At 44.1% G+C, this 24,846-nt stretch overlaps 2 protein-coding genes across 2 annotated transcripts; both read left to right on the top strand.

Annotated features, from left to right (window-relative positions):
• The first annotated feature begins 4,797 nt into the window (after window positions 1-4,797).
• LOC133393552 (angiopoietin-related protein 7-like) lies at window positions 4,798-6,374 on the top strand. The gene has a single exon (XM_061658992.1). The coding sequence runs from the start codon at window positions 4,849-4,851 to the stop codon at window positions 6,361-6,363; it is 1,515 nt and encodes a 504-aa protein (XP_061514976.1). The 5' UTR covers window positions 4,798-4,848; the 3' UTR covers window positions 6,364-6,374.
• A 5,897-nt stretch (window positions 6,375-12,271) lies between these two features.
• Window positions 12,272-24,632, top strand: LOC133393153 (microfibril-associated glycoprotein 4-like). The gene is made up of 3 exons (XM_061656609.1): window positions 12,272-12,603; window positions 15,193-15,415; window positions 24,573-24,632. Exons 1-3 carry the CDS (start codon window positions 12,272-12,274, stop codon window positions 24,630-24,632), a joined length of 615 nt encoding a protein of 204 aa, XP_061512593.1.
• The last annotated feature ends 214 nt before the right edge of the window (window positions 24,633-24,846 follow it).

Consider the following 24,846-nt stretch of genomic DNA (forward strand, 5'->3'; position numbering starts at 1 on the left):
TTTCGACGAATGGCTGGCCCCAATGCCGCTATGCCCAGCTACGAATCTCGCTGCAATTTGCTAGGTCTGGAATCCCTGGAAGTAAGACGCTCCCAAGCGCGCGTCCTTTTCATCGGACGCATGCTCAATGGGCTTATTGATGCTCCCACTCTCCTCGAGCAGATTGGATTGTACGCACCCTCCAGAAATTTAAGGGCACGTAGCGCACTATATATGGTTTCTCGTCACACCACATTTGGTTCCAACGAACCTCTTCTCCTGTGTGTTCGCGCTTTCAATACTAGCACAGATCCTCCCCACCCCCGTTTATAATCCTTTATAATCCTTTTCCCTGATACTCTTCCCTATCCTCTTTATTTTATCATCCTCTTTTTTCCGACTATCATATCTAATCTTATTTACTCTTCTTTTCTTATGTTTGTATTTTTATCCAATATCTGATTTCATGTGCTCAAAAGTTCGCTTTAGTATTAGGAACTAAGATAGGTTATGTCAGGAATTAGTTAGATTTAGGAATTGTGAAACCATCAGGCTGACAATTTGAATAAACTTGAAATATGAAATATGAAATATGAAATATTTGCTACAGAATATGAAAAGGCGTTTCTTCAATCTGAAATCATATCTGACACCAAATCTAGATGGGTTCAACCTATGTCCAGTAAGCTGTACCAGCTGTGCTAATATAAAGCATGCATTTATTATCTAGCATTTTGTTAACTTTTTAGATGCAACGGCCATTTTCGGCCAAAGCCTTCCTGTACCACTAATAGGCTTGGCTAGCAGTAATTTAAATGCCCATAGCAGGATAATCATCCCAGCATATGGGGGCACGATCCATTCGAGGCTTTTACCCATGCCGATGCTATTGAGTGGTACGAGTTGACTATTGTATCACGAGATTGACTAATTATTTGAATTTCACTTACTATTTAAAACAAATAGTTTTTTTTTACATAAATCGTTTACAACATCACGGCACTCAAACGGTTGTCGAATGGAACAGAATGCTTCGAATCGAATGGCTAAATATTGAAATCATGCCGAGTGCCAAGATCAAGTGGATATCGTGGCATAAAAAATAAATACATTTTATTTTTCGTTGTTCATACTCGCATATTATAATACATTTTTGCCAACCCGTTCTGCCATATGAGTACAGATTTAAATTTTATAATAGTTATTTGTCTAGTTAAGACAAGCTAAATTATAACAAAAAGTATAATAGATGTTACAAATTGCACCATAATACCAAATGCAACACCATTTTTGGCTTCGCTTATCACGATTTTTATAACGATACGCGACGAAGTGCGATGAATATTCCTGTGAGCATGGGAGAGTGCACAGGCAACACATACTGTGTGCGAGAAAGAGTGAACAGTTGTCTTGCATGCAGCAAGCAACAGCCGGACAAAGCCGGTTTTTTCAAAGAACGGAATGCACGAACGACAGCACCTAGCTAACAATATTGAAGCGACTAAGACCGGAACGGAGTGAACGGAAAGAACGAATTGAACGGAACGGAATGTACGGAAAGAACGAAATGAACGGAACGGAACGGAATGAACCGAATGAACGGAATGAACGGAACGGAATGAACGGAAAGAACGGAATGAACGGAACGGAACGATTTAGTATAAAGGATCGGAACGGCCTACATAAAGAACGGAACTTTTTTACTAGGTTCGAACCGGAACGGCCAACACTAGTATGGACTGACTATAGCGCTACGTGGTATTGAATAAAGTATTGAAAACCTGTATAGGCTGGCATGCCCGCGTAGGACGTTTTTTATTTGGGAAATTATAAATGATTTTTTTTTACGTTAAAATAGAGGTGGTCCTGTTGTACAATCAAGTTGCAAAACTTAACAACATACCTGTCGTGGGATCAGGTATGATGTGTGTTATGTTTAAACACTTTTACTTTATTTAAACACTTATTAAACATACGATATAAAATATTGATGAAACGTACAACACTTTAAAACGTAGGCCACGCCCCAGCCGCACCGAGCGCCCCTGCCGAGAGCTCCTGCTCGATCGGCCTTCGTGCACACTCTGCCTAGGCGCTCGGCACACACTAAGCCTCGCGCGCTTAGTGTGTGCGACAGTGTGCGTGTACACACTGTTGTCCCCCTGGACGTTGACCGGTGGCAGCGCAACTGCCACGGCAAGTCCAGGGGTCGGCACGCACGGCTGCCCACAACATCTCCCCCTTTATTTATCCGGAGGGGTCGAACCGACACGGAATATTCCACTGAGGGAATACCGGTGTGGTGACACCCTCCGGCCGATGCTGATGAATACTGGGGATGCTGTGGCGCGAGCGCTTTCGGTATACCACGGATACCGAAACCCTAATCGGCTTCGCTCTCACCCTTTTCTCGCGTTTGTTCCACGACGGTGACGATCACTTGCCGCGGTGGCGATGCTGCGTACGCCTTCGTCGCCTTTTTCCACCCTGCTATCGCCCTTTGTCGTGCTTGAGCCGAGCCGACGACGACAACCCTGCTGCGGCGGCGGATGCTTTGTTGCATCCAGGGCGGCCTCGCCCTCTTTGGACACTATTGCTGCTGTTGTTGATGCTGGGCGGCATGGACCCCCGCCCTTCCTTCACATGTTCCTGCTGTTGTTGCTGCTGCGCTCTGCTGCTGATGCTGATGCTAGGCGGCATAGACCCTCGCCCTTCCTTTACATGTTCCTGCTGCCCGCTGAAGCTGGGGCTGATGCTGATGATGCTGTTCCAGGGCGGTATGACACCCTTGCCCTCTTGGTCACGATGCAGCCAGGGTGGCATGACCCTTCGCCCTTCCTTTGCGCGTTGCTGTTGCTCGTAGTGCTGTATCCAGGGCGGCATGACACCTTCGCCCTCTTTGGACACTGTGGCTGCCCCCGGGGCGGCATGACACCCTCGCCCCCATAGTACAGGGCAGCACCCGGGACGGCATGGGTCCTCGTCCCTTTTCCACACTGCATCCAGGGCGGCATAGATCCCTCGCCCTCTTAGGACACAGTGGCACGACTGCTGTTGTAACTGCAGGGCGGCATTGACCCTCGCCCGCTGAAGTTGGGGCTGCAGCCTGGCGGATGACGCTCTCGCCCATAGCCCGGCAGCAAGGCGGAAAGCTTCCTCGCCGATGACGCTGCCGGCGCTGCTTGGACTGCAGCCCGGCGACCTTCACACGTCGCCGAGAGTGTGCAGCGCTGCCCATATGGCCCCCTTGAGGGGACGGCAGCCGGAGGCCTCGGTCTTGGCGGTGGCGGCGGCCCAATCCTTCCACGGAATCCCGGACCTTTGCCATCGCGATGGCTGCTGCGATGATGCAGCAAAAGACGCGCCCAATCGCGATGGCGTCCGCGGGTTCGTACTGGGATCCCCCTTACGCAGGAGGATCCCATCCTCGTCGCCACTGTTATGTTTAAACACTTTTACTTTATTTAAACACTTATTAAACATACGATATAAAATATTGATGAAACGTACAACACTTTAAAACGTAGGCCACGCGCCAGCCGCACCGAGCGCCCCTGCCGAGAGCTCCTGCTCGATCGGCCTTCGTGCACACTCTGCCTAGGCGCTCGGCACACACTAAGCCTCGCGCGCTTAGTGTGTGCGACAGTGTGCGTGTACACACTGTTGTCCCCCTGGACGTTGACCGGTGGCAGCGCAACTGCCACGGCAAGTCCAGGGGTCGGCACGCACGGCTGCCCACAACAATGTGGATCGTCGAAAGCACGTATACGCCGGCATTTCCACGTGGGACGTCAAATATCGGAGCAAAACCAAATACAATTCTTTTCCAGTAAGAAAACACACAACGACTACAGTACGATCGCCGAGCCTGGTAGACTGGTAAGGCACAACTTTATTGCATACTACCTGGTTTACCCGGTTTCAGACGGGTTTGCCTTATTTTCTCGTTTTATCCATGCATCAGGATAAACAGTCTTGAGTGTCAAGGACTCAATTTATTCATTATTTTGATAAAAAAATTATAAAACACATCAATTCAAGAGTATTCCATTTAAAAGTTTTTTTTGTGTTCTTTAGTACTGTTTCTTTTTCATTAACACATTAACATATAAATTATAACAATAAAATATGACACTTTGAAAGGTGGTCTGTTCTGTCCAAACGATCAACGATCAAGAACCCACAAGAAAAAGGAAAGGGAAGGAGAAGAAAAGGGTGTATGGGTAAAAGGAACACAAATCATTGTCTATGTGCTAAATTTGGTTCAAACCAACACTGTAGTTATTGTGTGATGCAAGACTACACATGCGGACAAATGTAATACAAAATAACCGCTCATTTTTATTTATAAAAGAAGAATAAAAATAAGAAGATGTGATGCAGCATAAAGATTATCGTTCATAAATCTGTTTACATTCCGCGGGAATTTCCTATTCGTTGATGACCTTTCGTCGAATAGACAAATTTAATCGTACAAGAGAAAGAAAGAGCGAGAGTGTTTCATTTTCTTTACCTGATGAGCTGTGATTTTAATATATTTCGTACTGCTCTTCCATCTACATGAATCGAGCGGGAATTCCCTTCCCTTTGTTGACGAAAGTTCAATCGTAGTAGTGATACGCTTGCAATCTTGAGCACAGCGGTTGGCTTAACTGATGTTTGATGTAATCGTTTCAATCATTAATTACTTTTTGCATCTTACTCGATTATCAAATCGATACAGGTTATCAACTGTATTTTTAGTTGTTTTGCTTAAAGATTATCTAGTTCAGGCACAACTATTATAAATGCGAGTGGCGAGAGTCGTTTCTTAGTATCAACTAGTGCTTTGAATGAACAAGTCATCTCAGGTTTAGTGATTAGATCACGATGATCGTGTGTAAAACTATTGTATATGTTGCAGTGCTATTCGTATTCACAGTGAAGGTGGATGGTGATGAACAAAACGTTACTATTCCCTCTTTTGCCGACGAGGAATACCACACAAAGGAAACCTCGCTGGAACATTTGCTGTTAAGAACTAATGAGATCGATCAGAAGCAATCGGATGTTACTGAGATGATCAACAATATGTTGCAGAGCATGGAACAAATTCGAGAGTCGATTGACGAGAAACTTGCCTTTCAGGCGATCCTATCCGATCGTTTACAGATGACTATCAGTCAGTTGGGGGATATGATAGGCTTGAATCTCACCGCCCTACAGATTCAGTCCAGTATCGCGATAAAGAAGGTTCAAGAAACGATCAGCCAGAAGATGTTGCACCAGCAGAAGCTATACGAAGGGTTACCGGCAAGCATCAACCAGCTGAGTGAAACGTTGGCTCAAAACCTTACTGCGCTACAGATTCAGTCGTTTAACATAATGAAGGATCGAGAGTCAATCGATCAAAAGCTATCACATCTGGAGAAGCTGTCTGAAGAGTTACCGTCAACTATCAATGGAAGCGTCAACCAATTGAGAAAAACTTTGGATCAAAACTTTACTGCGCTACAGACACAGGTTAATGCCACTATAAAGCAGGATCAAGAGTCAACCAATCAGATGCTAACTGAGATTACTGGTACTATTAAACAACTAGTTAAAACGATAAACCACAACTACATGACGCTGGAGACTCGTCTGAATAAAATACAGTCTGAACAAAACGCCAGTAAAAAATATGCACAGATGCAGCTGGAGATACAACAACAAGAATCAAAGAAAGATTTAGAAATGTTAATCCTAAAATCTGGCTTGAACCTTGAAGGCATTTCATTCCGTTCGTGTGATGAGAATCCATCAAAGCGATCGGGTAAATACTTAATACAGCCAAGCAAAAACGATGAGCCATTCCTGGGATATTGCGAACAGACTGCTTTCGGAGGAGGTTGGTTTGTGTTCCAGTATCGTTACGATGGATCGGTGGACTTTTACCGCAACTGGACCGAGTACCGGAATGGATTTGGAAGTGTCGATGGAGAGTTCTGGCTTGGGTTGGAGTATTTGTATCAGTTGACCTCTTTGCGAAAGCACGAGCTACTGGTGGAGCTGAAAGACTTTAATGGAAACTACAAGTATGCACGGTATAGTGAATTTGCCATCAGTAGTGAGGAAGAGCAATATTCGCTAACGAAGCTTGGATCGTACACGGGAACGGCTGGAGACTCATTGTTATATCACAAGGGCAAGAAGTTTTCGACGAAGGATCGGGACAATGATCCTTGGCAAACTACGGATTGTGCTAACCAGTGTCAAGGAGGGTGGTGGTACGGGTTCTGTGCGCATACAAATCTTAACGGAATGCGTATAGATAATGTGACAGAAGAGTCAATGACCTGGTTCCACTACAATAAATCTTGGCAGGGTATGGCACGCTCAAGAATGCTCATCCGCGAAACATAGCGAATTATGTACCAGACATAATTAATAAAATATCAGTTGTTATGTTTAGCGGACAAAATAATTCATTCCGTAAGCTTTAAAATGTGGGAGGGGGGGTGGAGGTGTAAATGATTTGCCAGCCTCGGGGTCCCAACGTCCACCCTTCTGGAGGCCCTTGGGGCTAGTACTCTGTCCACTTTTATACACACACTATACTATAGATACTATACTATAGACTATAGACTACCGATACTATAGACTACCGATCTACGGGGCCCCAGACGATCGCCTAGTCTGCCTACCGTTAGATCCACCTCTGTTAATGATGTATGATCCAATCTACAATTGTGTTCGCAGTTTCCTATAACAACAGTCGATGTTACACACTGAATATTTTATCTCTCTGGCTTGTATTAGCTTTTCATTCACTTTCACCCTCTCTAATTTGAAACTCCCTCTTATTTGAAAGTCCATTCGGCTCTCCACAATATTTAACAATAAAAAAATATAAATAAATGAATAAAAATATATAATAAATATAAAATATAAGTAAATAAATAAAAAGACAGAAGAAAATTAACCCTTAACGAATTGTTCTTCGCATATAAAAAAAAATATTTAAAAAAATAGGAACAGTGTAATAGTGGGAAAAATGGTGTATTTCAACGATTTTTAAGGAAATCATTGAATGGAACCGCTTGAAATGAAACTGCGCTGGATGTTTACATATCCCACTCTGCATACATTTTGGGAGACGATTAGGGGCCCCATGTCGAACACCCGCTTAGGGGCCCGTGATGGATAAATCCACTATTAGCGTTTCAGGCAGACCTTGACCGGAATCGAATGTTGTGCCCAAAAGAAGAAGAAGCAGAAGGTCGTTTGAAAAGAATAAAAATTATATTCTAGTAACTAACTTAAAAATAAGCTAACTGAATCATACGTCATTTCATTCTAGCGGTATTATGGAGCTAATTGTGTGTGTTTAGTGTTTTAGAATAAACCTTATTCCACAAGTTTCTTTGTGGAGCCGTTTGTGCTTATGCATCACGGTGGTACGATGCATCAGCACCAACCCCAAAACTCACTCACGTTTTCTTTTATACAGATAGAGCTATTCGATTCCTTCTAAGAGAGTGGATTGCATGCACTAGCAGATAATCGGGGCGACTATGGGCTTCGAACGACAACATCCGTTCGCCGCGGTTGTCAGAAGGCGCTCACTTGGCGCTCAGTTTTAAAATAACGTACCATTGAGAGCCTGTAAGAAGCGCGTGAAAGAATGAGTTCTACCTGCCGGGGTCGAACGTTCCCGTTTGTATGGGGAGAAATCCGCGAGGTTTTGCGCTGCGGATTTGGAACGAATGTTGTTTTCAATGTTACGTTTTGCTTTAAATTTTGTTTTAAATGATTGAAGTGAATTGAACTTAGAGGTATGTAACATTTTGAAAATGTTTTGTGATCAATTTCCAATGAAATAAATTTTCATCAGTTTTGAAAATGTATATAAAAAACATAGAATATATCTATATAACAAATATATCTATATAAACATATATATATATATATATATATATATATATATATGTTTATATATCCCCCGCTCTGTAATGGGATGGGATCCGAAGCCCCATTGAGGGATAATACAGGCTCTCCCATCCAACTCCTATTCCGACACGTCCTCGTCGTGCAGAGTGGTAACATGTGTCACCACATATCCAAGCTTGGGTACACGGGCTTGACCCAACCCCTTGGGCGGATGGTGGCACATGGCGAACCAGGAGGGGGGTGGGTATCCCGGGAAACTGGGTGCCTGAACGTCGGGGGGGCAACCCGACGCTAAACAAAACGGTCACGTGGGCGCGGGGCCAGTCACCCAGTCCCATGAATCAACGACTACGGAAAGCACCAGGAATCATCGAAACGGAACCAACGATACCGACCCTACGCAATGCCCCAGGACTACTCTGAAAATGGGCTCATGGAACGTACGCACTCTAAGCGAAGCCGGAGCCTTGAAAAAACTTGATGATGCCCTAGCCACACTGAGCATGGACCTCGTAGCTTTACAAGAGATTCGGTGGCTAGGGAACGGTGTGCACAACAGGCGTGGTAAGCATTGCTACGACATATATTTCAGCTGCCACGACCGCCACCGCGTGCTCGGAACGGGTTTCGCCGTAGGTCCCCGGTTGAAACCCGCAATCATGGATTTCAAGGCTATAAATGATAGGCTATGCACCCTGCGCATGCGAGGCAAATTCTTTAATATAAGCCTCATAAACGTTCACGCCCCTACTGAAGACAAAGAGGAAGAGGAGAAGGACCTTTTTTACGGCCGCCTCGCTAGAATTGTAGATGCTTGCCCCAGGCATGACCTCATAATCATCCTGGGGGACTTCAACGCAAAAGTCGGTAGGGAGCCAATGTACCGCCAATACACTGGCTGTCACAGTCTGCATGAGCACAGTAATGATAATGGTAGTAGATTGGTCCAGTTCGCCGCAGCGAACAATCTGGTTGTAGGAAGTACCAAATTTGCGCGCAAAAAAATCCACAAGATTACGTGGGCGCACCCGGGTGGAGAATCCTTCAACCAGATCGACCACGTGTTAATAAGCCGCCGACGACAGTCGAGTCTGTTAAATGTCAGAACATATCGAGGAGCCAATATCGATTCCGATCACTACTTGGTTGGCTTAGTGATACGTTGTAGAATCGCCCGCCCCCGCGCCAATGGGGGCGGAGAAAACACGCAGGCTCGGCTCAACACGGACTCTCTAAGGGACATTGCTGTCCAACAGGAATTCAAAACCGCTTTAGAAGAGTCTCTACTACCAGAAGACAGATACGAAACTACGAGCGAGAGGTGGAACGCTCTAAAAACAAAAATAATAAACTGTGCAAGAAATATACTCCCACCACGTCGTGGCAACACCAAATCTGGCTGGTTCGACGATGAATGCAGACAAGTGACCGAACGTAAGAATACTTCATACCGAGCAATGCAGCAACAGCATAGAACGCGGGCATGCGCAGAGGAATATTCACGGCTTAGACGCGAAGAGAAACGAGTTCACCGCTCCAAGAAGCATGCTTTGGAAGAGCAAAACATGCGGGAACTCGAGCAAACCAGAGAGGCGTACGGACCGACACGAAAGTTTTACCAAGCGATAGCAGGTCACCGAAACAACGTTGTACCTAAGGTAACCTGCTGTCGCAACAAGGATGGAGATCTGGTCAGTAACCAGCCAGAGGTCCTCTCGCGGTGGGCTCAGTACTTTGATGAATTACTCAATGACCAGTTTAGCGAACAGCTAGAAGCGCCACCAGCAGATAATGTCATGCTACTGCCACCTAGCATAGATGAAACACGAAAGGCTATCCGTCGGCTGAAAAATAACAAGGCACCCGGAACCGACGGAATTGCAGCCGAACTGGTCAAGAATGGAGGTGCACGACTAGAAAACGAGATTCATCAAATTGTTACTGAGGTGTGGGATAGCGAATCGATGCCTTGTGATTGGAATCTCGGCATCATCTACCCCATATACAAGAAGGGAGATAGGTTGGACTGCAACAACTACAGGGGTATTACGGTGTTGAATACCGCCTATAAAATATTCTCCCTGATCCTTCAGGATCGCCTTGTCCCGCACGTCGAAGAGATAGTAGGAAACTATCAAAGAGGATTCCGAAACGGAAAATCAACCACTGATCAGATCTTCACCATGCGGCAGATCTTGGAGAAGATGGCTGAATACAAAAACGACACATACCATCTCTTCATAGACTTCAAAGCCGCATACGATAGCATAGCCAGGGTAAAACTGTACGACGCTATGAGCTCATTTGGAATCCCGGCCAAACTGATAAGGCTAGTTAGAATGACTATGACCAACGTCACATGCCAGGTGAGGGTGGATGGAAAACTCTCAGGACTTTTTGCTACCACCAAGGGTCTGCGCCAGGGGGACGGGCTTGCCTGTCTCCTATTCAACTTGGCGCTAGAGAGGGCCATCCGCGACTCGAGGGTGGAGACTACGGGAACCATCTTCTATAAGTCAACCCAGATCCTGGCATACGCTAATGATATAGACATCATTGGTCTGCGGCTCTCCTATGTAGCAGAAGCCTACCAAGGGATTGAGCAGGCGGCAGAGAACCTCGGATTGCAGATAAACGAGGCAAAGACCAAACTGATGGTGGCAACATCAGCGGACCTACCAATAAATAATCCAAATCTACGTAGGCGTGATGTACAGATAGGTGAACGCACTTTTGAAGTCGTCCCAGAATTCACCTATCTTGGGTCAAAGGTCAGCAACGACAACAGTATGGAAGTTGAGTTGCGCGCAAGGATGCTGGCTGCCAACCGGTCATTCTACAGCCTGAAAAAGCAGTTCACCTCAAAGAACCTGTCGCGACGGACGAAGCTGGGACTATATAGTACCTATATAGTACCAGTACTCACATACGCCTCTGAGACATGGACACTGTCAAAATCTGACGAAGCCCTCTTAGCCGCGTTCGAGAGGAAGATGCTCAGAAGGATACTTGGCCCCGTATGTGTGGAAGGACAATGGAGGAGCCGCTATAATGACGAGATATACGAGATGTACGGCGACCTCACTGTCGTACAGCGTATTAAGCTCGCCAGGCTCCGGTGGGCTGGCCATGTTGTACGCATGGAAACGGACGACCCAGCCCGTAAAGTCTTTTTAGGCCGTCCACAAGGACAGAGGAGGCGTGGTAGGCCCAAATTGAGGTGGCAAGATGGCGTGGAGGCGTCCGCCATTAAGGCCGGGATAACGGACTGGCAGACGAAGGCGCGAGACCGTGAGCGGTTTCGGACACTCCTGAGGCAGGCCAAGACCGCAAAGCGGTTGTAGCGCCGGATAAGTAAGTAAGTAAGTAAGATATATAGGTATATATACACATCAATAATGATGTATCGAATGAAATCCAATACCAACGGTAAAAAAAAATCAAAATTCAAAACATAACTATCCTTAAATCGTAGATATAAACGTCTTTAAATGCTTGACTGTTGTACCTCGTGATTCTCATTCTCTCATGAGCGTCGAACGGATTTCGTCGTTCGAAGCCGGTACTCGCCCCGAATAAGTAAACAGCATTTGCAAAGCCAATCGAACAGAGTGCGGCGTTCTATCGAAAAAGATTGCACGTACCTCATGCTCCACTCAAAAAATACGTCCAACTTTCATTCCGGCGACTGATACGCCTGCTCCAGCCATATTTACTCATTGATTCTTAGGGGGCTTGGTTGTTATGTTTTGATTTGCTAGTGGTAAGGAGTAGGGGTGGAAAAAAAACTACATTTTAAAATAAAAATAGCTGTACTGACCTCTAGCATGGGAATTCCCAAAAATAAAAATAATAACGTCGCGAAAAGAAAGGTGATAATTAAACCGTTCCATTTGCATCAAGATCGACATGGTACAGTACTGAGGGTCATTATTAGAGGTCTTTTCTTGTTTCTTTATTCTTTTTTTCTTTTTGTTTCACTTTCACTGTTTCTTTTTGTTTGGTAGGAAATGGAAATGTTTTTTTTTGCTACCATCACTCACATCACTTGCAATACCGATAAGCACTTTTGCTCCTCCCCTTAGCCAGTATAAAAGGAAGCTCCATTAATCGTTGCATCGCGGAGTTATGCTATAGATAGTGTAGCAATTGGCAGTTGTGCAAGATGAACGTTTTGAAAGTGATTATACCAGTAATGTGGGTGCTTTTTACATCTACAGTCCAAGGCGACGATCATCATAACGCCACAGATAGGTTCCTCCCAGGGTTTGCATACGAGATGATTGCAAACAAATTGGAGTACCTGCAGCACAAACTGCACGGAATGGAATCGACTATAAAAGAGGATAGGAAGTCTTTCGCTCAACAGATTCAGTCAAACATGGAGCTTATTGAGGGAGCCTACGCTAACCACGTAAAGCTGAGGGAAGAGATCCAACTGCTCGCGTCAAATAAAGATCTTGCACGATTTGTGACCATTTCCGGCTTGGATCTTCAGAGCATCTCGTTTGAATCGTGCAAGGAGATTCTATCGAAGCGATCGGGAAAATACCTATTACAGCGTAGCAAAAACGATAAACCTTTCCCGGTATATTGCGAACAGACAGCTTTCGGAGGAGGTTGGTTAGTGTTCCAGTATCGTTACGATGGATCGGTGGACTTTTACCGCAACTGGACCGAGTATCGGAATGGGTTTGGCAGCATGGATGGAGAGTTCTGGCTTGGGCTGGAACGCTTGCATCAATTGACGTCAACACGAAAGTACGAATTGGTTGTAGAGCTGAAAGACTTCGATGGAGATTACAAATATGCACGGTATAATGAATTTATGATCGGCAGTGAGGAAGACCAATATCCGCTAGCAAAGCTGGGGTCGTTCAAGGGAACGACAGGGGACTCACTGACACATCACAAGGGCCATAAGTTTTCGACCAAGGATCGAGACAATGATTTTGGAGGTGGAAACTGTGCTGAATATTGGAAGGGAGCTTGGTGGTATAACAAATGTTTCAGTTCTACTCTGAATGGACTTCGTAAAAGCAAAGTGCACGCAGGAACTATGGAATGGTTGAGTTACAATCCAAGTTCAGGATTGGCATACACAAGAATGATGATTCGTGAGACGTAACAGTGGTGAAATGTAATTTCAATGAAATAAAGTCGCTCGATTAGTAACAAACGTTGATTTTATGGTCCGAGGCAGACAAATACACAGTGTACAGTAATAATTAATGTTATATTATGTTGAAAGAATGGTTGGTTTGTCCTTAGCTGATAGAAAAGCTCTACAATTAGCGTTGTTCAAATGCTGGGAATTTTCCAGCACTTTTTTCCTATCGTTTACGTTTTTTGGTCAACAACGATTGGTTTTGCTTTATGCGTATAAAATCAGTTCAGTTCTGTTTCAGTCGGCCGGATGAAACATTTAGGAAATCTCAGCTAGGGAAGCCTCAATTTTTCCTTTCAGCCAAAAATCTGCTTTGATTTAGCTTTGATTTGTAATTTTTAATAATTCGTATCATTGAGAGTGTAGATATTTAGAGGAACTAATACTTGTTTAATGTCTTAGATATTGTTCAATAGTAAAATCACTATAGTTCCACCATTCTAATTGGTTCAGAAACAATTTACTCGCGGGTAGAAAGTGGTTTATTTTCAATTGGACAGGTAATGCTATCGCCATTCAACCCAACCGACCGTTGTAATAAACGACAACTACTCTAAAATTAAGGACACGTCAAAATCGAAGCTAAACCAAAAATATGCTATGTACGGTTCGGTCAGAACCGGTTCTACAGTCGTCAACGCACATGACTTAACAATATGACCGTCGTGGGTTCAAGACTTGAAAGGGTCATCCTCGGTAGCAAAAATTGGCTAACCGACCGCATGATACTTATGAAATGCATTTCATAAGCCTGAAGCCAAGAACGCCAATAAGTAGACCGTACATTTATAGGCACCTCGAACATCACGAGCATTATTCGAAACACTTAATTTGTTTTTATTTATCACTTTGGTACGATGTTTCAACTCCAACCACAAAACTGACGCTCAATTCTTGGTGAGATAGAGATGGCTGCTAGCTGCTGCTCAAATAACAAAAAAAAAAATGCGTTGCAGAGCCAGCAGATAACAAGCTAGCACAAACGTTTCGGTACACACAATTTCGCACGCCAGGCTCCATTTCACTAATCTTTAATTGCTGCACGCGACTGATACGCGTGCTCTTGCCACGTTAGGCTTTCGTTGGGCTTGGTGGTTGTGTTTTGATTTACAATTTTACGCAAGCGATAAGGAGTATGAAAGGAACATTTCGAATTACAAATAACATCATTGACCTCTAGCGTGGGAAATCCCAGAAAGAAAGAAAAAAAAATCACGAAAAGAAATATGATGATTTTGAATAACAAATAACTTTATCGACCTTTGACATCGTTGGACCCATAAATCATCACGAATAGCACGATGATGATTAATTAGTTTTATTTGCAATCAGTTCAGTATTGAGCAGTACAGTATTGAGAATAAGTGCTCTTGATTATTTTACTTTTTTTAAATTCTTTTGGTTCTATGTATTGGCACTGTTAGTCTTTGTACATGGAAACGTAATTTTATGTTGCTTGCATGGTTTGCATCACTTGCAATACTGATAAGCATTTCTTCCCATGACTTTCTTGGTGTTTACAGTATAAAAGGAAGCTGCATTAATCGTTGCACATTAAAGTCATTCCATAGATAGCGTGGCGATTGGTGCTTGTGCAAGATGTGTGTTTCGAAGGTTATGCCGTTACTGCTGGTTTTGTTCCTTTCGCAAACAAGTCGCGGCGACAATCATCACAACGTCAATAGTAGGAATGAATCAAGTTTTGCATACGAGCTGATTGCAAAACAAATGGAGTACCTGGAGCAAAAGCTGGACGAAATGGAATCCGCCATGAAGGAGCTCATCGATCTTCAGACTCAGTCAAACAGAGCGCTTACTGAAGCACTTAACGCCAATAACACACACATGAGGAAGGAAATGCAACTGCTAGCATCAAAGAATGATCTTGCTCGGTATATGACCATTTCTGGCTTAGATTTTCAAAGTATTTCGTTTGAATCGTGCAAGGAAAATCTATCGAAACGATCGGGCAAATACCTAATACAACCTACCGAGAATGATGAACCATTTCTGGGATATTGCGCACAGACTGCCTTCGGAGGAGGATGGCTAGTGATCCAGTATCGTTATGATGGATCGGTGAACTTTTTCCGCAACTGGACCGAGTATAGGAACGGGTTCGGAAGTATGTATAGAGAGTTTTGGCTTGGGCTGGAGCATTTGCATCGCGTGACAACAGCCCGAAAGCACGAGCTGATGGTGGAGCTGAAAGACTTCGATGGAAACTACATATACGCACGGTACGATGAGTTCGCGATTGGCAGTGAGGATGAACAATATCCACTAATGAAGCTGGGATCGTACACGGGAACGGCAGGAGATGCATTGAATTACCACAAGGATATGAAGTTTTCAACGGTGGATCGGGATAATGACGTTTCAACTACACACTGTGCTAGATATTGGAAGGGCGCTTGGTGGTACAAAGGATGTCATAATTCAAATCTGAATGGAATCTACAAAAACAGCGTGGAAGGAGAAAATATTGTTTGGAACACTTACAAAAGATACTGGGGATTGGCATACTCAAGAATGATGATCCGTGAAACCAAATGAGATTCTTTTGGTAATAAAAGAAAGTAATGGTACACATGCGAGTAATTTGTGGTTTAAGGTATTCTATCTGACTGTTACCGATAATATCACATGTATCTGGCAATATGTTACAGTTGTTGCTACTGAATGCTGCCAAAAAGGTTACCATTTAAAGACAATTTGTATCATTGTATGTGACAATGTGTATAGTTATAATAATAATAATAATAATAATAATAATAATAATAATAATAATAATAATAATAATAATAATAATAATAATAATAATAATAATAATAATAATAATAATAATAATAATAATAATAATAATAATAATAATAATAATAATAATAATAATAATAATAATAATAATAATAATAATAATAATAATAATAATAATAATAATAATAATAATAATAATAATAATAATAATAATAATAATAATAATAATAATAATAAAAATAATAACTATAACAATATTTAAAGATTTTCGATATGTTCCCCTACTCAAGGTAAAGCTTTTAAACTTTAACGTTGCCAGTAAGAGAAACCCCTTCCGGGATTCCATGATTGCCTCGACGATAAAATTCCAGCTTCAATTGCATATTTTAGTGGCAGGGTGGCCCCATTATTGTTATCACTTAGGACCCTGATCTTCACCGATAGTGTAAGTGTCCTTCAACTCTTGAATCTGGAATAACCCGCGACCCGAACATCAAACAACTTTGCAATAAACCGAATTCACACCAAATCACATTCTGTTGGAGCCCTGGTTACACAGGTATTCAGAGAAACGAAATAGCAGACAAACTAGCCAACGCAGGACGTAATAACTCGGCCTGCTGCCATAATACTCTTCCACGCAGCGACTTCATTTGCCTTAAGAAAACAATCATCGCCAATAGCTGGAATGGTTACTGGGTTAGTAGCGGCCGCTCTTTCCTGATAACCATCAAGACCACAACACCACCATCGAAAGACCACCCATCACACCAAGACCAGCGAATTCTGTCTCGACTTCGGATAGGACACACCCGGCACACCCACACCTTTTTATTACAAAAATCCAATCCAGCACAGTACTTTGATGAATTACTCAACGACCAGGTTAATGAACAGCTAGAGACTCCACTAGCAGATAGTGTCATGCTACTGCCACCTAGCATAGAAGAAACACGAAAGACGGAACGGAAAATCAACCACTGATCAGATCTTCACCATGCGGCAGATATTGGAGAAGATGGCTGAATACAGACACGACACATACCATCTCTTCATTGACTTCAAAGCCGCATATAATAGCATAGCCAGGGTAAAACTATATGACGCTATGAGCTCTTTTAGAATCCCGGCCAAACTGATAAGACTAGTTAGAATGACTATGACCAAGGTCACTTGTCAGGTGAGGGTGGATGGAAAACTCTCAGAACCTTTGTTACCACCAAAGGTCTGCGCCAGAGGGATGGGCTTGCCTGTTTCCTATTCAACCTGGCGCTAGAGAGGGCCATCCGCGACTCGAGGATGGAGACTACAGGAACCATCTTCTATAAGTTAACCCAGATCCTGGCATACGCTAATGATATAGACATCATTGGTCTGCGGCTCTCCTATGTAGCAGAAGCCTACTAAGGGATTGAGCAGGCGGCAGAGAGTCTCGGATTGCAGATACAGGGTTTTCCATTCCAATTAACAACTGTCCACAGTCTACTAGCAATCCTCGATTTGAAAAACACAATTGTCTACCACTTACAAACAAGTCAAGCCGTTTTTGGCACTCTGTCCATTTCAATTTCACAATTGTCGTCTTCGAAAACACACGTCAGATGCGGCACGGTTTGGTTTGGGTTTGGCTGGAACGTGTATCACTTGTAGTTGGGACAGCTGGGCAACATGGACATGTTAGGCATTTTATGTATACTGTAATCTTTCAATACAATGCAGGAATTTTGACATTTATCGGTGCTTTTACTGGTAGCCAATGAAAAAAAAAAAAATACAACGTACCAAAATAACCTAAAAACTGTAACGAATCCAAGAATTGCCCAGCTTTCCCATATTCTGATATTCAATCAAGACCTTTTTACAACATGGTTCAATTCTTACAGACAAGTGATACACGTTCCAGCCAAAACCGTGCCGCACCTGTCGCGTGTTTTCGAAGACGACAATTGTGAAATTGAAATGGACAGTGTACCAAAAAAAGGCTTGACTTGTTTGTAAGTGGTAGACAATCATGTTTTTCAAATCGAAGATTGCTAGTAGACTGTGGACAGTTGTTAATTGGAATGGAAAACCCTGTAGTCGAGGCAAACACCAAACTGATGGTGGCAACATCAGAGGGCCTACCAATAAATAATCATAATCTACGTAGGCGTGACGTGCACATAGGTGAACGCACTTTTGAAGTCGTCCCACAATTCACCTATCTTGGGTCAAAGGTCAGAAACGACAATAGCATGATAGCTGAGTTGCGCTCAAGGCTGGCTACCAACCGGTCATTCTACAGCCTGAAAAATCATGTCACCTCAAAGAACCTGTCGCGACGGACGAAGCTGGGACTATACAGTACCTATATAATACCAGTACTCACATACGCCTCTGAGACATGGACACTGTCCAAATCTGACGAAACCCTCTTTGCCGCGTTCGAGAGGAAGATGCTCAGAAGGATACAGGGTTTACCAGCATAATAAACAACTGTCCACTTGTTTATAACAATAGTCGTTTTGAACAGACACCGCTGTCTACCACTTGCTCACACGTCAGATGGTGTAAGCTACTCTGTCCAATTCAATAACACTGTTGCCACGGGTGTAGCTTTATGTTTATTTCAGTTGCTGCTACAGAATTTTTGTAACTGTCGCTCGCGTATTCAGGGTTCCGCCGATCAGTTCAAAAAATGGTCTGTCTTTTCTCCTATATATTTTGCAACTAAGCGCCGTCTTCAATGGCGCTTTGTTTCAGACCAGCTGATCTACTTGACCCTAAGTAACCTCGCTTAGCGACCTGTGTCGAACTTTTCCCTTATTGGCCCTATTTAACAGCTCAGCTAGTTGTCTCATTTTGGGGATATCTGTTCGTCCTTATCTAACTCACAACGCCATCTGGAGTTTCTTTTACGAATTATTCGAGCTGTCCTTGACAGCTCGTTGTTTTGTAAATATTGCGGCAGCTAATCTGCACGAGGTGCACATCGTGCCAACACCCCACCCCGTAAATCCTTAGTAAAGCAGGATTTACTCAAATTCTGCACGATGTACATATTTTCGGCTTTCGATATGATTTTAGATATCGCATTAGCGTTCGTTTATAGACAGCCACCTCCCTATCCTGCCAGTATAAAAGTTGTGTTGTTGGCAGCCTCTCCTGATTCTCAACGCGTGCTTTGTGACTTTCGTATTTCTTATTCATACGATTTCGCATCCCTACGATCAACCCAGCGATCAACCTTCTCCTATCTACAAGCGGTGTTACTTTTCGCCGATTTTCTCTACCGATTGCTGGTTGAATGCAAAACCACATATTCATTTGGTCCGTACACCTGTCCTGCAACGCGCATCGTGAAAACATAACCCTACTTCTGTTTGTGTCGGTGAGTGTATGTGTGCGTTCACTAATTTGTACATTCTTCTCTTTTAGAGTCGTTGTACGCAGGAATTGTACGTCGCTATGAAAGCACCGCACTAGCTTCTGTCTGGATGTGGCCCCGACAAAGCTGCCGAAACTGTAGGCCGACCATCTCAACCGGCTTCTATCGGTAGCCGGTACGCCAGTGCTGCCTATCTCGGGTTGTGCTGTCAGATCGGTGTGTATCGTTCCGATCATCAACTTTGGCTCCCCTTTCAGGAACGGCGGTATCGACTGTCCCTGAAAGTGAGCAAAAGTGTTCATTAATGAGGTGAAGAAAAGTTCTTGAGGCGGCCAACTTAGCTTTATGCTGCTACGAGTATTGGCGAACTCGTATTGCCTGTTGTCGCCTCCCGTCGCATTCGCCAATCCCTCCTTGCTCACGCTCGAACCATCTCTCGTCGCGCCTGCCGTCCAGCTGATCTCCGGTGGTTCTGGCTTACCGGCTTCACCGGCGCTTCGTGCCAGTATAGATTGCACCGGTGTTGTCGCTGGCTCTTCTTGGAGGGTGCTTATTGTTTCGATGGCTTGTTGTCGTTGTTGGTTTCTGGCGGACACTATGCGGAATGGTACCCTCGGTACCATGGATCTCAACGCATAAATGTTCGTCAACGGTTCTGCTCCTCCAGATTGGACCGTCTCATGAGGGAGCGTGTTGTCCCGCGTTTCGCAGCCTAGTTGTGTGCGTGCGTTGGCAGCAGAGCAGTTTTGTGGCTGGGAAGGTGGTTGCGCCGACGCGTGTTGTTCGGTACGAGCTGTTGCTTCCACGATTGCTACTGCCGCAGGGTTTGCTGGTACCGTTCCGATGCGCACTCTCTCAACCACTTCACAAACGTTCGCTGCTGCGTTACACTGCTGCTGCTCGCGTGCACTCTGCTTCATATTCGAGGAGCTATTTGCGAAAGATCGCTTCGATCTTTTTGCCTCCTCGATTTGAAGCATAATTTTTTCCTGTTTATGCTTCAGGTTCGCCATTTTAAGCTCGAATTCTTTCAGAGCTATTTCCTTCTCTAATTGTTGCACTTCGATAAGTCGTGCCAGTGCCGCTTGGATTCTCGCTTTTTTCGACGCGTTTGTGGTAGGGGGTATTTTTGCAGCTTGGATCGATGTGGGTACCCATTCTTCTGTGGACAGCTTCTTACTCGCTGAGCTTTCGCCCTCGCTATATGCTGCTCTTTTGGCTATTTTTTCGCCGTTGCAGCTTTCAGCTGGCTTCCTCGTCTTCGCGATGGCTTCCATTGGGGTTTTTGGACACCTCTTCTCCTTGGCTTCGCACTTTACCGCCTGTTTCACACACAAATCGCACCTCCACATACGGGATTCAGCTATCGCGGTGGTGCCGACACACGCGTATTGGTACCACTTATGGCATTTTTTGCACAGCACCATAGTCACGTTATTATGCCGCTCGCACCCACCACGATTAAAACTCGTACTCATCGCGACGAACACTGGTAGGGACTTTATTTTCGAAGAAAATATCGAAACAATTTTTGAATGTTGCCACGGGTGTAGCTTTATGTTTATTTCAGTTGCTGCTACAGAATTTTTGTAACTGTCGCTCGCGTATTCAGGGTTCCGCCGATCAGTTCAAAAATTGGTCTGTCTTTTCTCCTATATATTTTGCAACTAAGCGCCGTCTTCAATGGCGCTTTGTTTCAGACCAGCTGATCTACTTGACCCTAAGTAACCTCGCTTAGCGACCTGTGTCGAACTTTTCCCTTATTGGCCCTATTTAACAGCTCAGCTAGTTGTCTCATTTTGGGGATATCTGTTCGTCCTTATCTAACTCACAACGCCATCTGGAGTTTCTTTTACGAATTATTCGAGCTGTCCTTGACAGCTCGTTGTTTTGTAAATATTGCGGCAGCTAATCTGCACGAGGTGCACATCGTGCCAACAAACACAATTTTCGCCTTCTATTGCACAACGGTCGGATTCGGCACGGTTTCTTGTGTTTGTTGTATAATTAACAATATTAATGCGTAAGCGTAGGTGCAAAAACTTGCTTAAAGCAAAAAAAAGGTCATACTGGCCGAGGTATGTCAAAAACCTCAAGCCTTCCACTTCGCTAACGGAGCTTCAGAGCATGGCGAAAAGGATGCGCAACAGCAAAGCAACAAACGAGAGCGAAAGGGTTTCTGGGGCATGGCTAGAGCCATTTGCACAAAAAGTCTGCCCTGATTTCGCTCAAGCACCACCATTTGAACAGAGTGCTCATGGGAGTGATCCGCAAATGGATTCACCGTTCACAATGGTTGAGCTATCGCTTGCTCTGTACTCCAGCAATAATTCGTCTCCAGGACTGGATCAGATTCGGAACAAATTGCTCCATAATCTGCCAGATCTGGCGAGGAAACGGCTGTTGAGATTATTCAACATTATGTTGGAGCTTAACACCGTCCCGTTGGAGTGGAGAGAAGTGAAAGTAGTCACCTTGTTGAAACCTGGCAAACCGGCATCAGACTATAATTCTTATCGACCGATAGCAATGCTATCTTGCTTGCGAAAACTATTTGAGAAAATGATTCTTTTTAGACTGGACAATTGGCTTGAATCCAAAGGCCTCTTGTCAAGTTCCCAATTTGGCTTTCGCAAAGGCAAGGGTACCAACGATTGCTTGGCGCTGCTTGTGTCCGAAATCGAGATAGCTCATTCTCGTAAAGAAATGATGACATCTGTATTTCTTGACATCAAGGGGGCTTTTGACTCAGTATCAGTCAATGTTCTGTGTCAAAAGTTATCATCTGCGGGCTTAACCCCAAGACTGAATAACGTCTTATTCAACCTCCTTTCGGAAAAGGCAATGAATTTCGACAATGGCCACATGAAAATTCGGAGAGTCAGTTACTATGGACTACCACAAGGGTCCTGTTTGAGCCCCTTGTTGTATAATTTTCATGTGAACGATATTGATGCATGCCTTGCACCTGGCTGTAACCTAAGGCAATTGGCGGACGACGGTGTTGTATCAGTCGCCAGCAACAACATCGCCGACCTTCAAAGTCCTTTGCAAACCACACTTAACAATTTAGAAGTGTGGGCCACAAACCTAGGTATCGAGTTTTCTCCAGAGAAAACGGAAATGCTGATATTCTCTTTCTTTTACAACACTGAGAGTAATAGACGCTTGAATTTGGTTGACCCAAAAGTCGATATCTTTTTATATGGTAAAAAGATATCCATTGCCAGATCTTTTCGATACCTAGGGGTTTGGTTTGATAGCAAAAATGTATGGAGGACACATATTGACTATCTGGTACAGAAATGTACAAGAAGAATCAATTTTCTCAGAACGATTACCGGACTCTGGTGGGGTGCACATCCCAAAGACGTCCTTAACCTATATAAGACAACGATACTGTCCGTCTTGGAGTATGGTTGCTTATGCTTCCACTGGGCAGCCAAGTCGCATCTAATCCGACTTGAGAGGATTCAGTATCGTTGTCTTAGAATCGCACTAGGTAGCATGAAGTCGACTCACAACATGTCACTCGAAGTGATGTCCGGAGTGATGCCGCTAAAGCTTCGTTTTGAGCTACTATCGCTTCGCCTTTTCGTCCGCTCTACAGTATCAAATCCCTTGATAATCGAGAACTTTAAAACACTGCAAGAGATAGGTTCTAAATGCAAAATCATGAAGGTCTATCGTGATTTTGTTTCTCTACAGGTGCACCCTAGTAGTTTTCAAAACATTAGTAGTGCCAGCTTACCAGAGTCCTACAGTTCCATTTTAAGTGTAGATACCTCGTTGAGGGAGGCAATTAATACTATCCCTGATAATCTTCGCTGGATGACAATTCCCAACATTTTTGTGGAAAGACATGGCCAACCAAATGTAAACCATTTTTACACTGACGGATCCTCATCAGAGCAGGGCATTGGTTTTGGTGTATATAACACGTGTACCGAAGCATATTTTAAATTACGCCAACCATGCTCAGTTTATGTAGCGGAGCTCGCCGCAATCTTTTTTGCCTTACTGTTGATAAGTGCATGCCCTCCGGATCAGTATGTAATTTTTTCAGACAGCCTAAGTGCTCTTGGAGCATTAAAATCCGTGAAGGCTATTAAGAGCCCAGACTATTTTGTAAAAGAAATTCTAAAAGTCCTAAGCTCCTTGTTTGAAAAATCGTTTCGAATATCCCTGGTATGGTTGCCTGCTCATTGCGGCATCTTAGGAAACGAGAAAGCAGACCATTTGGCCAAGAAGGGTGCTTCGGAAGGGTCCTTTTACGATAGACCTATCCTCCCTCACGAGTTCTTACGGGCCCCACAAGCTTTCTGCATTGCACGCTGGCAGGGCTTGTGGGACACGGATGAACTTGGGAGGTTCCTGTACTCGATCTCTCCTAGAGTTTCTTTGAAACCTTGGTTCCGCGACATCTCTGGAGAGCGTGCATTCATTCGAATGATGTCTAGACTTAGGTCTAATCATTTCGCATTGGGCGCACATCTCCAGCGTATAGGACAGGTCGACACAAAAGCATGTGGCTGCGGCCTTGGATTTCACGACATAGACCATCTTCTATGGTCTTGCGTGGAATACGAGGCTGCACGACCCACTTTGTTGGATGCAGTCGAAAAACTGGGAAGATCTCCTGGTGTTCCCATCCGGGATATACTAGCTGGGTCAGACTGGAGCCTTCTAAGGATCATCTTTGAGTTCTGCAGGGCTAACGGATTAACTGTGTAATATTCCTATAACAGAGCTATTGTGGCTGGCTGTGTATTGGTTGGTCGTTGTCGTTGTCATGCACTCTCACGCCGATGGCATGGATCGCGGGGTGCTATGGAGGGACTTGCTCCCTCGTAGCATCTTCGCGGTTTTTGGCAGAGGGGTGCGGTCATGTATCATCGTCGTGCGGCTTGCTCTTGCATGGCTGGCTGAATGAGTTATGTATCCCACTCCCACTCCATCTGTTTGTCTTTGTGCTACATGTTGTAAATCGCTAGTTTGCTTGTGATGAATGACTGTACGTATGAATGAATGAATGAATGAGCGTGGTTTGTATGGATCTTGGGTCAGCTACAGCTTGAGACAGAAGGTCTTTGCATGGACGAAGTCCTTGTAAAGATAAACTCTTCAAAAAGAGTTCCGCGAGAGTTCTCAAAGCCCCTCAACTCTGCTACCAGAGGCAAGAATGCAGAATGATGCAAACTAACCATCCCAAATAGCCCTGGAACATGGATTGGATTAAGACCCCTGCAATGCCCACGGACAAGAGCTACTTCAACGGACAAGAACGAACCAGAAGAATTCGAGCAAGCCTTGGAAAATTTCTTTTCCACAGGATAATGACGAAGCATATGATCTCGACCTCTGCCCCCTCTTATTGGACCACTCGACAAGGACAAGGATCGGATTTTGACAGCAACGTCCGAGCACACCTGGGATATGGTGCCCTCCTAAAGCTGCGAGAAGGAAATGTCTCGCAACAGTCATGCATTAAAGATTAATCTGAATTTATATGTACTCTAATTTTAAGTAATACGGCAAAGCCGTCCCTACTGAATAAAAAAAAAAAAAAAATATTAATGTTTTGATTTATTGAAATTTATGGTTTATACTGCAAATTGCTTGATTAAAAGAAACGTTTTTGAAAAGTTTTGTTTTTGCAAAATTT

The sequence above is a fragment of the Anopheles gambiae genome, chromosome 3, assembly GCF_943734735.2.
Source record: "Anopheles gambiae chromosome 3, idAnoGambNW_F1_1, whole genome shotgun sequence".
Classification (NCBI taxonomy): domain Eukaryota; kingdom Metazoa; phylum Arthropoda; class Insecta; order Diptera; family Culicidae; genus Anopheles; species Anopheles gambiae.

Bases quoted from the DNA above. Each gene is read 5' to 3' on its own strand.
- LOC133393552 (XM_061658992.1), top strand. From the start codon at position 4,849: ATGATCGTGTGTAAAACTATTGTATATGTTGCAGTGCTATTCGTATTC.
- LOC133393153 (XM_061656609.1), top strand. From the start codon at position 12,272: ATGGAGCTTATTGAGGGAGCCTACGCTAACCACGTAAAGCTGAGGGAA. The intron at 12,604-15,192 runs GTTCTGGCTTGG...AAGTATGTATAG, and splicing joins TTTGGCAGCATGGATGGAGA to AGAGTTTTGGCTTGGGCTGG. The intron at 15,416-24,572 runs GTGGATCGGGAT...CCACTCGACAAG, and splicing joins AGGATATGAAGTTTTCAACG to GACAAGGATCGGATTTTGAC.